The 12,487-nt window shown below is 43.0% G+C and overlaps 1 protein-coding gene across 7 annotated transcripts in view; it reads left to right on the top strand.

Moving 5' to 3' along the window:
- The first annotated feature begins 7,842 nt into the window (after window positions 1-7,842).
- The window catches only part of fermt2 (FERM domain containing kindlin 2), a 148,253-nt gene continuing 143,608 nt past the window's right edge, over window positions 7,843-12,487 (top strand). For 2 of the 7 annotated variants that reach the window (XM_043697670.1, XM_043697669.1), the window contains exons 1-2: window positions 7,844-8,115; window positions 9,106-9,269. In XM_043697670.1, the coding sequence (XP_043553605.1) occupies window positions 9,113-9,269 (157 nt within the window). In that variant the 5' untranslated portion in view covers window positions 7,844-8,115; window positions 9,106-9,112. Of the gene's footprint in view, window positions 8,116-8,189; window positions 8,256-8,535; window positions 8,825-9,105; window positions 9,270-12,487 lie in introns of those variants that run through there. The other 5 variants (XM_043697668.1, XM_043697665.1, XM_043697671.1 and 2 more) reach the window with 4 other exon arrangements.

Here is a 12,487-nt window from a genome sequence, read left to right as displayed (position 1 = left end):
ATAAAATAAGCACTACCGCACTTAGGTGGTAGTGTGGAGGTTAATTAAAAAAAAAAGAAAAATAAATAAATAAACAGGAAAAAAAAATAAGCAGAGGAATGAAGGGCAGTGTTTGTCACTGGCCACCCGGGTGTTTTAAAAAAAAAGAGGAGTGTCAGAGATTCTGGCACTCTAGTACTGCCTCATTCCGAGTCAGTTCTCAAAGTCAAGGACTGTTTCTGTGTAGATAAAGGGTGACTTAGTGACAGGATATTGGCCTCTTTGGAGTATTTTCCATTGTTGCATTTATAACTGAAATCTGGCTAACTCAACCTGTGTTTTATCTGGATTACCTTTTCCTTTGCCAAGATTCACATGAGCCCCAAGACCTCAATTATTTCTACTTATATTGCCTACTGTTTACTCTATTTCCAACTTTCCTGCCACTCCTTTCAAAGTAACCTTTGTTAACTGTTGAAAAGCACTCAAAGACAAATCTTCTGTTTAAATAAGTGAGTTTGCAATCGACATTACCATTCTTAACTTTTCTGTTATTAAAGCAAAAGTAATTGTGCTTTAATTGTGACCAAACCCTTTGTACCTGCCTCAGCCTGTGGATTTGGAATCCTGCAGGTGTCCCATCTTTGTTATGATCTCTGTAGAGATTGATAACTTTTAAAGAAAAATTCAAACTTCCAGTTAGCAGCTGAAAGAATCAGGCTCTCACATTTTGAAACTTCCTCTGCAACAAACAACCAACAAACACTTTTGAAGAAGGACGGATTGCACCTGAATTGGAAGGGGACTGATATACTGGTCGGGAGATTTGCTAGAGCTGCTCAGGACGATTTAAACTAGTAAGGTGGGGAGGGGCAGGGAAATAGTGAGGAAAGAGATCAATCTGAGACTGATACAGTTGGGAAAAGGAGTGAGTCAAACAGTCAGGGCAGGAAGGAACAAAACAGAGAACACGGTACAACTGATAAACTAAACTGCATTTATTTCAATTCAAGATGCCTAACCGGGAAGGCAGATGAACTCAGGGCATGGTTAGGAACATGGGACAGGGATATCATCACAATTGCAGAAACGTGGCTCAGGAATGGACAGGATTGGCAATGTAATGTTCCAGGATACAAATGCTATAGGAAGGATGGAAAGAGGGACAAGAGAGGATGGGGAGTGGTGTTTTTGATAAGGGATAGTATTACCGCTGTACTTAGGGAGAATATTCCTGGGATACATCCATGGAGTTTATTTGGGTGGAACTGAGAAATAAGAAAGGGATGATCACCTTACTAGGATTGTATTATAGGCCCCCCAATAGAGGGAAATTGAGAAACAAATTTGTAAGGAGATTTCACTTATCTGTAAGAATGGTCGGGGATTTTAACTTTCCAAACATAGACTGGGACTGTCATAGTATTAAGGATTTAGATGGAGAGGAATTTGTTAAGTGTGTACAAGAACGTTTTCTAATTCAGTAAGTAGAATTTCAACTAGAGAAAGTGCAAAACTTGACCTACTCTTGGGAAATAAGGCAGGGCAGGTGATTGAGGTGTCAGTGGGGGAGCACTTTGGGGCCAGCGACCACATTTCTGTTAGTTTTAAAGTAGTGATGGAAAAGGATAGACCAGATCTAAAAGTTGAAGTTCTAAATAGGGGGAAGGCTAATTTTGATGGTATTCGGCAAGAACTTTCAAAAGCTGATTGGGGGCAGATGTTCGCAGGTAAAGGGATGGCTGGAAAATGGGAAGCCTTCAGAAATGAGATAACGAGAGTCCAGAGATAGTATATTCCTGTCAGGGTGAAAGGAAAGGCTGGTAGGTGTCGGGAATGCTGCATGGCTAGAGAAATTGAGGTTTTGGTTAAGAAAAGAAGGGACCATATGACAGGTATAGACAGGATAGATCGAGTGAATTCTTACAAGAGTATAAAGGCAGTAGGAGCATACTTAAGAGGGGAATCAGGAGGGCAAAACGGGGACATGAGATAGCTTTGGCAAATAGAGTTAAGAAGTATCCGAAGGGTTTTTATAAATACATTAAGGACAAAAGGGTAACTAGGGAGAGAACAGGGCCCCTCAAAGATCAGCAAGGCAGCCTTTATGTGGAGCCACAGGAGATGGAGAAGATACTGAATGAGTATTTTGAATCCGTGTTTACTGTGAAGGACATGGAAGATATAGAAAGTGGGAAAATAGATGGTCACACCTTGAAAAATATCCATATTACAGAGGAGAGGAGCTGGCTGTCTTGAAAAGCATAAAAGTGGAGGATCTGAGCTACAGGGAGAGGCTAAACATGCTGGGGCTGTTTTGCCTGGAGCGTCGGAGGCTGAGGGGTGACCTTATAGAGGTTTACAAAATTATGAAGAGCATGGATAGGATAAATAGACAAAGTCTTTTCCCTGGGGTCAGGGAGTCCAGAACTAGAGGGAATAGGTTTAGGGTGACTGGGGAAAGATATAAAAGAGACCTAAGGGGCAACCTTTTCACGCAGAGGGTGGTATGTGTATGGAATGAGCTGCCAGAGGATGTGGTAGTGGCTGGTACAATTGCAACATTTAAGAGGCATTTGGATGGGTATATGAATAGGAAGGGTTTGGAGGGATATGGGCCGGGTGCTGGCAGGTGGGACTAGATTGGGTTGGGATATCTGGTTGGCATGGATGGGTTGGACCGAAGGGTCTGTTTCCATGCTGTGCATCTCTATGACTCTATGACCTGATCAGGTGTACCCAAGCACTCTGTGGGAAGCTAGGGAAGTGATTGTTGGCCCCTTGCTGAGATATTTGTATCATTGATAGTTACAGGTAAAGTCTGGAATACTGGAGGTACGCTAACATGATGCCACTATTTAAGAAAGGTGGTAAGGACAAGCCAGGGAACTATAGACCAGTGAACCTGACATTTTTTGTGGGCAAGTTGTTGGAGGCAATCCTGAGGGACAGGATTTACATGTATTTGGAAAGGCAATGACTGATTAGGATTGTCAGCATGGCTTGGTGCATGGGAAATCATGTCTCACTAAGTTGCTTGAGTTTTTTGAAGAAGTAACAAAGAGGATTGATGAAGGCAGAGCAGTGGACGTGATCTAAATGGACTTCAGTAAGACGTTTGACAAGGTTCCTCATGGGAGACCGGTTAGCAAGGTTGGATCTAATGGAGTACAGGGAGAACCTGCCATTTGGATACAGAACTGGCTCGAAGGTAGAAGACAGAGGGTGGTAATGGAGTGTTGCTTTTCAAACTGGAGGCCTGTGGCCAGTGATGTGCCACAAGGATCAGAGTTGGGTCCATTATGTTTCGTCATGTATTGAAATGATTTGGATGTGAACGTAGGAGATATAGTTAGTAAGTTTGCAGATCACACCAAAATTGGAGGTGTAGTGGACAGCAAAAAAGGTTACCTCAGATTACAATGGGATCTTGATCAGATGGGCCAATGGGCTGAGGAGTGGCAAATGGAGTTTAATTTAGATAAATGTGAAGTGCTGAAGTTTGGAAAAGCAAATGAGAGCAGGACTTATGACTCTAGGACTCTCATTGCCATCTTAATTTTGGATGCAACTTATAAGTTAAACTACCAAAAACAGAGATCATAATTTAACTTATACCTCAACCAAAAATCCCTCTCTACTTCCACTGGCCCTCGAGTAGACACTTCATCCTACAGGAAGTAGTCACTACCAAAGGCTTGCTCCCTTAGGAGCTGGGAAACTTCTGATGTCAGAACAAAATTTCACTCTATTCCCAAGCAAAGCCACTCTTCCAGCCTCCTTTACTTGATCACAAACTATTCAAACTATGTATGAGCTCACACATCTATATTATGGTCTGGTCAACAATATAGAATTCCTACAATGTGGAAATATGCCATTTGACCCATCGGTCTACACCGATCCTCGAAAGAACATCTCACCCAGACCGGTACCCCCATTCTATCCCCATAAACCTGCATTTCCTCTGGATAATCCACCGAGTTTACATATCCCCAGCCACTATGTGCTGCTTAGCATAGCTGATTCACCTAACCTGCACATGTTTGGTCTGTGGGAGGAAACTCACAAGGACATGGGGAGAATATGCAAACTCCACACAGACAGTCACCTGAGGTTAAAATCAAATGGTGCTGTGAGGCAGCATGCTAACCACTAAGCCACTGTGCCACCCTATATAGCCAGCATTTCATCTGCTTCATGAGCAAGACTGATTTCCTCTATCTCAGCTTTCTGCATCTCTGATAGCTGCAGACAAAACTGCTGTCTGTCTGTGATATTGCTGTATTAGCAGGGAAGCCTGTAATGTCTGATATCAAAAATGGCTTCTTCTGCCCTTTTTTCCCCATGGCAATCTGAATAGTTATATCCAAGTAGAATTGCTGACCAGCTAGCTTTGATCCCAATTCATCTTCATCTTAGAAGTAAATGTATAAGTTAAATGAACATTGGGAGAAGCACAGTGGTACTATTGCTGAACTATCATCTATAGACCCGGGAAATCTGTCATTCTTACCTGGTCTGGTCTACATAACATTCAATGTCCACACCTTGGTTCAGACATATACAAAAGTTGCTGTGGTTCTGTTCGCCGAGCTGGAAGTTTTTATTGCAAACATTTCGTCCCCTGTCTAGATGACATCCTCAGTGCTTGGGAGCCTCCTGTGAAGCACTTCTGTGGTGTTTCCTCCGGCATTTATAGTGGTCTGACACTGCCGCTTCCGGTTGTCAGTTTCAGCTGTCCGCTGTAGTGGCCGGTATATTGGCCTTCCACCAAGTGTCAGATACAGACTACCAGTCAACAATCCACAAGCCAGAGACACAGCCAGACAGAACGGACTCAGGATGATCCAGGTAATGATTACAGACGCTCACAACCGACTTCACAAACTTTGAATATACAAAAGTCCTGAAGTCCAGAGAGGAGGAGAGATTGATTGCCCTTGACACCAAGGTCCTATTTAACTGAGTGTAGCATCAAGGAATTATAGCAAAACTGAATTTAATAGTAATCAGTGGAAAACACTCCACAGGTTGGAGTTATACATCGTACAAAGGAAGATAGTTGTGGTTGCTCGAGGTCAGTCATCTCAGGTCCAAGATCAGCACAGGAGTTCCTTAGGTTAGTATCATATGCTCAATCATTTTCAGCTGTTTCAATGACCTTCCTTCTATTATAAGATTAGAAGTGGGAATGCTTGCTAGTAATTGTACAATGTTCAGAACTATTTCTGACTCTTGAGAAACTTTAATAGACCACTTTCAAGTGCAGGAAGACCTGGACAATATCCAGGCTTGGACTGGCAAGTAATGTTTGTTTTACATAAGAGCCAGGGAATAACCATATCCAACAACAAAGAATCGAATCATCATCCTTGGATATTCAAAAGCATTACCATTACTGAAGCCCATACTATCAATATTCTGGGTGTTGCCATTGACTAGAAACTGAACTGGACCAGTCATATAAATATTGTGGCTGCAAGATCAGGTCAGAGGCTAGGAATCTTGCAGTGAGTAACTCACCTCCTGACTCACTAACGTCTGTTCACCATCTACAAAGACACAAGGCAGGAATATGATGGAATAGTTCCCACTTAGCTGGATGAATGCAGCTTCAACAACACTTCTAAAACTTGACACCATCCAGTAAAAATCTGACCTGTTTGGCATTATATCCTCAAACATTCACTCCCTCCACCACCATTACACAATAGCAGCAGTATGTACAAGCTACAAGATGCACTGCAGAAATTCACCAAGGCTTTTCAGTAGCATACACCATACCTAAACCATCTAGAAGGTCAAGTGTGCAGATACATGAAAATGTCACCAGCTGCAAGTTTCCCTCCCAGCCATTCACCAGCCTGATTTGGAAACATTTCACTGTTCCGGGGTCAAAATTCTGGAATTCCCACCCTAACAGTATTGATAATGTACTTATACCAAATAAAGTCATACAGCATGGAAACAGACCCTTCAGTCCAATTAGTCTATGCCAACCATGGTCCCAACATGAACTGTAGCGATTCAAGAAGACAGCTCGTAACGATCTTCTCAAGGGAAAGTAAGTATGGGCTGTAAATGCTGGCCCAGTCAGCAAAGCCCACATCTCCTGAATAAAACAAAAATTTCTAACTTGATAATTTAGAGACTGTAAGATGTTTTTGTTTCCAAACCTAAATATCTTGGATCTTCATCTCATAAAATGATCAGACTCCTCTTTTGATATGCAACAATCAAATCACCCAGATTTAAGGCAACAAAAACAGGAATTGCTGGGGAGGTCTGGCAACATCTGTGGGAAGAAAGCAGAGTTAATGTTTAAAGTCTGGTGATTCCTCATCAGAACAGATTTACTATCAAGTCGATGGCTGATGAAGGGCCCGAAACGTCGATTTTGCTGAAGCTCCTCGATGCTGCCTGAACTGCTGTGCTCTTCCAGCACCATTGATCCGGAGAACAGACCAAACAACTCCCTTCATTTACACGAAGTTTAATGCTATAACTCAAAAATATAACAAACGTACAAACCAAAAGACGTAGTCCCAAAATATATTTGAATGAACCTCATAATGGTAACAAATGCAATAAAATTAAAAGGGAAAAACTTGGAACTGATGTAAATACAATTTAATTAATAAATATTTTTCCTTGAATGTAGTATTTGTTACTTATAAACTTGACTGTTTCAATCCTGTCCTTACTTCACTGTATCTTTGTAATGTCTTGGAATTGTGCTTCTCTAACTCTGGTTAGTCGAGCATCTTGATTTTAATTGCTCCATTTTTGGCGGTCATGATGTGGAGGTGGTCGTGTTGTACTGGGGTAGACAAAGTTGAAAATCGCACGAGACCACGCTATAGTCTAACAGGTTTGTTTGAAAATACAAGCTTTCGAAGCACTATTCCTTTGTAAGGTAGCTCGTAATACTATACCTTCAAACGATGAGACCTAAACGTCTACAAAGTTCCCTCCCTAAACTCTGCCTCTCCCTTCTGCAAGACTTTCTTAAAAGCTACTTCTTTGATTTGGTTGGCTGTACTCGTCTCTCCTTATGTGGTATGGTTTGAAATTCTGTTTGATAATGCCATTGATTCGCCTTGCTCTGTGAAAGGTGCTATTTAAATGAAAATCCGTAAGAAGACAGACCCTGAACGGTTACCCAATTAAACAGAGCGTGGGTATTTTTTTCGGAGGATTGTGATAACTTGGGACGTTTCCTGATGAAGTGTTGGAAAACATGCCTTTCAATATTTTTAGGTCAGAGGTGGATAGATTTGTGTTAAATAAGGGATAGACAGGAATGCATAGTTGAGTTTGCAATCTTGTTGAATGATGGAGCAGGCTTGAGGGGCTGAATGGCCAGCCTGCTCCTCGTTGGTATGCTCATAAAACTGTATTTATATCATCGAATGGGCCCACACATCTCTCTGCTGACTCGAACAAAATTACACCCGCGTGGGTTAATTCCTTCTGAATTACAGTGCACAGTTAAAAAGCTGGCTCCATGGCAACGCCGAATAATGAGCTGGACGTCGCAGGGGAAGGAAGAGAAATGGGGAAAAGTGCAGGAGTGGAAATGTTTGCAGCGGAGTCTGGGGTTTGAGCGTCCGGCTCTCGAGCGCCGTTGGTCTGCTCCGTGCAAGACGGGCCGTGCTAACGGGAATGCGGTCTCGGGATCAATCTGGGGCAGCTCGAGGCCCGGATGTGCGGCGCTGCTGCTCCTCATTTCCATAAAAGGCAGCGGAGGCTCGGCTTGGGCTCGAGCTGGATCCTGAGCGCGGAGGAGGGAAGGAAAAAGGGAGAGAGAGAAGGAAAAAGGGAGAGAGAGAGAGAGAGAGCGCGCGAGGGAGGAGGAGGAGGAGGAGGAGGGGCGGTGCTGCCTGGTGCCTGGGCACTCACTCACTCAGACATGGACAGCGGGCTGTGAGTGCCACAGGCTGAGATTGAAGTTTACGGCGACGCTGAGAGAGACAGGGGGAGGGGGGGAAATCCCGCCCCAGGAGTGACTCCATTAACCGTCCAGCCAACGGCCGCCAGCTTGGACCCCTGCGCCCGTGGGAAAACTCTATTCCTCCATCGCTCCCCCGCCACCCGATATCGCTGGGCTGTCACCAACATTTACTTTCGGAGGTAATTTTTAATGTTTACATTTTCGGATTATTACCCCCCCCCTGTCTATAACTGTTGCTGTCGAGTTAAATCCCTCGCCACACTTTAGAAACCCGGCCTGCATATTCGCTTTTGGTGGACTTTGGTCCGGCTCCGCTCTGGTGAGGGCAGATTTTTAAATAATTCGTTTGTTTCTATTTTTTTGTTGTTATTTGTTTTGTGTGTGTGTCGTGAGGGTGGCGGGTGGCGGGGGGGGGGGAGAGGAGGAGGAGGAGGAGGAGGAGGAGGGGGGGGGGTGAATTTGTATGGAAGCGCTGTCCCTCGCCACCATCTGGATCGAGTGACAAACGGGGAGGGGTCTGACACGGTGGGGTTTCAGATGGAGGATGGTTGGGGGTTGGGGGGAGAAGGGGAAAGAGACGCCCAGGGGTTTGGTTTGCATTGTCGGGCGGATAGGCTTCGAAGCCCCTTCTATCTCTCTCTCTCTCTTCCCTCCCCTTCCCGTGCTGATCTCTTTTATCCTGTAGACTGTGTCTTTTTTAATCCGTTTCAGATTGTGAGCTGCACGGTCGTAAATCAGCCCTTTTGAAGTGTAGTTAGTTTCTAGCCGCACACAGTCTGAGCAGTTAGGGATCGCGAAGCCTCGTTTTGTTCCCGAGAATGTGCAACTTTTAAGATACATCTATATGATAGCGTGTAAAACCGATTTCAGCAGGTTTGCAGCACCGCCGTGAGTATCAAGCTGTAATTTGAAGCCCTATAACGGAAAATGCGTGGCCCACTCCTTGCAGTTGCTTTGTACGTGCAAAGACCTTCAATTCGATTTGATCTTTGTGTTCACTTTGACGCCTGTTAATGCTTTCAATCTGCATTGGCTGCAAGATCTGTATTGCTGCGTCTCTTGCTGTGCTGTCACCATTTCAGTTAATGACATTGCTTCTTCCAAAAGCCGATTATGTAACGTTATCGTTTAGTTCTAACCAGTTAATTTAACTCTTTCACTGTCCCCAGGTGAAAGATGGCACTGGACGGAATTCGAATGCCGGATGGCTGTTACGCTGATGGGACGTGGGAACTAAATGTTCTTGTGACCGACCTGAACCGCGATGTTTCCCTCCGAGTGACCGGAGAGGTGCATATAGGAGGAGTGATGCTCAAGCTGGTGGAGAAACTGGGTAAAGTCTTGATTTTTGATGGGTGTGCCGTCACCACTTTTGCCAATTCTTTCCCCCACCCCACACACAAAACAGCATGAATGCTGTCGACATCGCGGTTACACGATGCCTTGTATGGTTTCCAGTTTCGACCGAATGATGCGCTGGCTCTGCTGAGAGAAAATTTCACAATGTTAAGCTCAGCCCCAGTTTTTTTCTCTCTAGCTGCTGCGGGGGCTGCGTTGTGTTGAGCTTCACTTGGATATTCCTTATATGTTCGAAAAAAAATCGTCTTTGTTCAATGGTTTCAGGTCTGATGCTGTCATGTTGCATAAATCGGATCAGAGACTCCCTATCCACCAATATAAAGAATAGCAACTTGTAAAGTACTAGTAGAAGGCTTGCAAATGAATATTACTAATTTTGCTTGAATTGGAGCAGTGAATATCTTTCAGAGGCTGCACTTAATCACTAGAAGATAAAACTCTGGCTGGAGAAAAATAAAATTTTAATTAATATTTTCTAGTCATGACTGTAATGGTACATGGCAAGGAGTTTGAAAGAGTCACAGTCTTTTTCTTCAATGTTAATTTTTCTACCATGGTGTGTGTTCCAAGGTATAATTCTCAAAAGAAACAGAAATTTGTCTGAGCTTTAATTGAAGTCTTCTGACCAATCTTTCCTTCCCACAGACTTTTCTATTGTTTTTCTGAACAGAAGGTGGTATTGTTTTAATGGTTAGCATAACTAATGAAGCTTACTTGAAATATCAACACTTTTTATGTAGTGCCATGACAATGTGGTGTCCCAAGGTTCTTCATAGGAGTAGTAGAAAGGAAAATATGATACCAAGCTCATAAGGCAGATGGTCAAAGGTTTAGTTGAGGAAGGTGAGTGAAGGAGGCAATTCCACAGCTTGGCCCTTGACGGTTGATGCAAGGGCATCAATGAGGGAGCAATTAAAATTGGATGCTCAAGAGACCTGAATTAGATGAATGCAGGTATCTTGGAAAGTTGTGGGGCTGGAGGAGGTTGGTGAGGCCATGGATTGAAAACAAGAAAGAGAATTAAAATAATGGCAATTTTAAAATAGAGGTATTGCTTGCCTGGGTGTTGTCATAGATCAGTGCTCACAGGGGTGATGGATGAACACAATGGCTTACGTACAGACACAGGTGGCAGAATGGATAACCTACATTTTTTGGAAGGTAGTATGTGGGAGACCAGCCACAATTTGGTTGAAGCAGTCATTGTCTAGAGGTTCTAATACCATGACCATTTTTATCAGCAGCAAGTGAGATGATGCACGTGAGAAGTTGAGAAGTATTAAGGAGATGAAAATAGATCATCGAGTGCCAAGGTTATGCGGTCAGAATGTCATCTCTGGGTTAGATATGACCACAATGCCGTAAACAATCTGGTTCAGCTTCAAATCTGCAAGTGAAATGAATGTAGTTTGTGGTGGGGTCCAAATACAATGGCTTCCTTCACCATTCATTTGCCTCTTTTTTTTTAATATATAAATGGATTTTTCTAAAGCTAGGTTACAAATGATTTTATTTTGCAAAACTTGGAATAGAAACAAGTGAATTTGAATAACAATAAACACATTGATCTTTAAAGTGGCTTCATAAGTAGCAGTGTATACTATACTTTTAGAACCTTTTTGTTTTATCTTAAGGAGTGCTTGTAGTATGTAAAAGACCATCATGGATAAGCATTTGTAAAGAACAGGCACAAATAACCTTCTGTGAAGGACTGTAATGTTAAAAGGTTCTGTCTGTATTGAAATAGTTAACCTTTGTTTTAGCAGCACAAAAACAATGAGCTGTTAACATAATCTGGATTGGAGATGCATATCCAAGAAGGTTTAAAGATGAGCAGTGCAGCTTTCCGTGTAATAATGGAAGACTCCGACAGCGTGTCTGTTTTGTGCCATGTATGATGAGCTATCCAGAACCAATGTCCAAGATGAGTGAGCTCATGTAGCACTTCAGAAGAGTCATTGCGTTTGAGGACTATTTGACTAATATAATGTGCAGAACTTGGAAATTTCTCTGCGACATGCATTTCCATAATGTGAGTTGGTCTACAATAATTTGATCAAGGAGGAAAGATTTTGCATAACCACCAAGCAACATTTGATAATGATGTAAGACAGTTTAAATGACTAGACTTGTACAGGTGGCACAGTGGTTCAGTGGTTAGCACTGCTGCCTCACAGAGCCAGGGACCCAGATTTGACTGTGCGCGGAGTTGGACATTCTCCCTGTGTCTGTGTGAATTTGCTCCAGTTTCCTCCTGCAGTCCAAAAATGTGCAGGTCAGGTGGATTAGCATGGAAAATGCAGGGTTACTGGCATAGGATAGGGAGTTGGGTCTGGATAGGATGCTGTTCGGAGGTTCGAATGGATTCAATGGGCTGAATAGCCTGCTTTCACACTGTAGAGATTCTATGATACAGTATACAGAAAGGATCATTTGGAACAAAAACGTTCATAAGACTATACAAAGTTAGTTGGTAGTCTGGCACAATACATACCTTGGAATTTCGGAAATTTCTTGAGTGCTATTCTGTCAACCAACATATCTCTCTGTCTGTCTGTCTGTCTGTCTGTCTTTCTCGTCCTGTGTTCTTTTAGCTGACCCAGTCCACTCCTAATGGGTAGTGTACAATAGAGCTGAAAATGTGTTGATGGAAAAGCGCAGCAGGTCAGGCAGCATCCAGGGAACAGGAGAATCGACGTTTCGGGCATAAGCCCTTCTTCAGGAATTCCTGAAGAAGGGCTTATGCCCGAAATGTCGATGCTCCTGTTCCCTGGATGCTGCCTGACCTGCTGCGCTTTTCCAGCAACACATTTTCAGCTCTGATCTCCAGCATCAGCAGACCTCACTTTCTCCTCAAAGTGTACAATAGAGGGTTTGTTAAGTACAGATTGTTTCAGACACCAGGATAAAAAGAATCATTTGGGCTGGTGAAAAGTTTCCTGAGTTTAAGTGGGAGGACAGTCAAAAATTGTGGTTCATGTAAGATCCATTAGCCTGATAAAGAATGGATATGTGTGCTTGAGAAGTAGATTAATAAGTCATTGCTTCTGGGCATATTACTACGTTAGGATATTTAGCCATTTTAAAGGTGCTGTAATAATGCAAGCCGTTTTTAATGGAATGCTTAACATTGCTTATGTTAGCGTAAAACCGTTGATGTATCAAACAGTGCTTGAGGAATGTATGTAATAA

The sequence above is a fragment of the Chiloscyllium plagiosum genome, chromosome 10, assembly GCF_004010195.1.
Source record: "Chiloscyllium plagiosum isolate BGI_BamShark_2017 chromosome 10, ASM401019v2, whole genome shotgun sequence".
Classification (NCBI taxonomy): domain Eukaryota; kingdom Metazoa; phylum Chordata; class Chondrichthyes; order Orectolobiformes; family Hemiscylliidae; genus Chiloscyllium; species Chiloscyllium plagiosum.
This window is presented reverse-complemented; position numbering and strand designations above follow the sequence as displayed.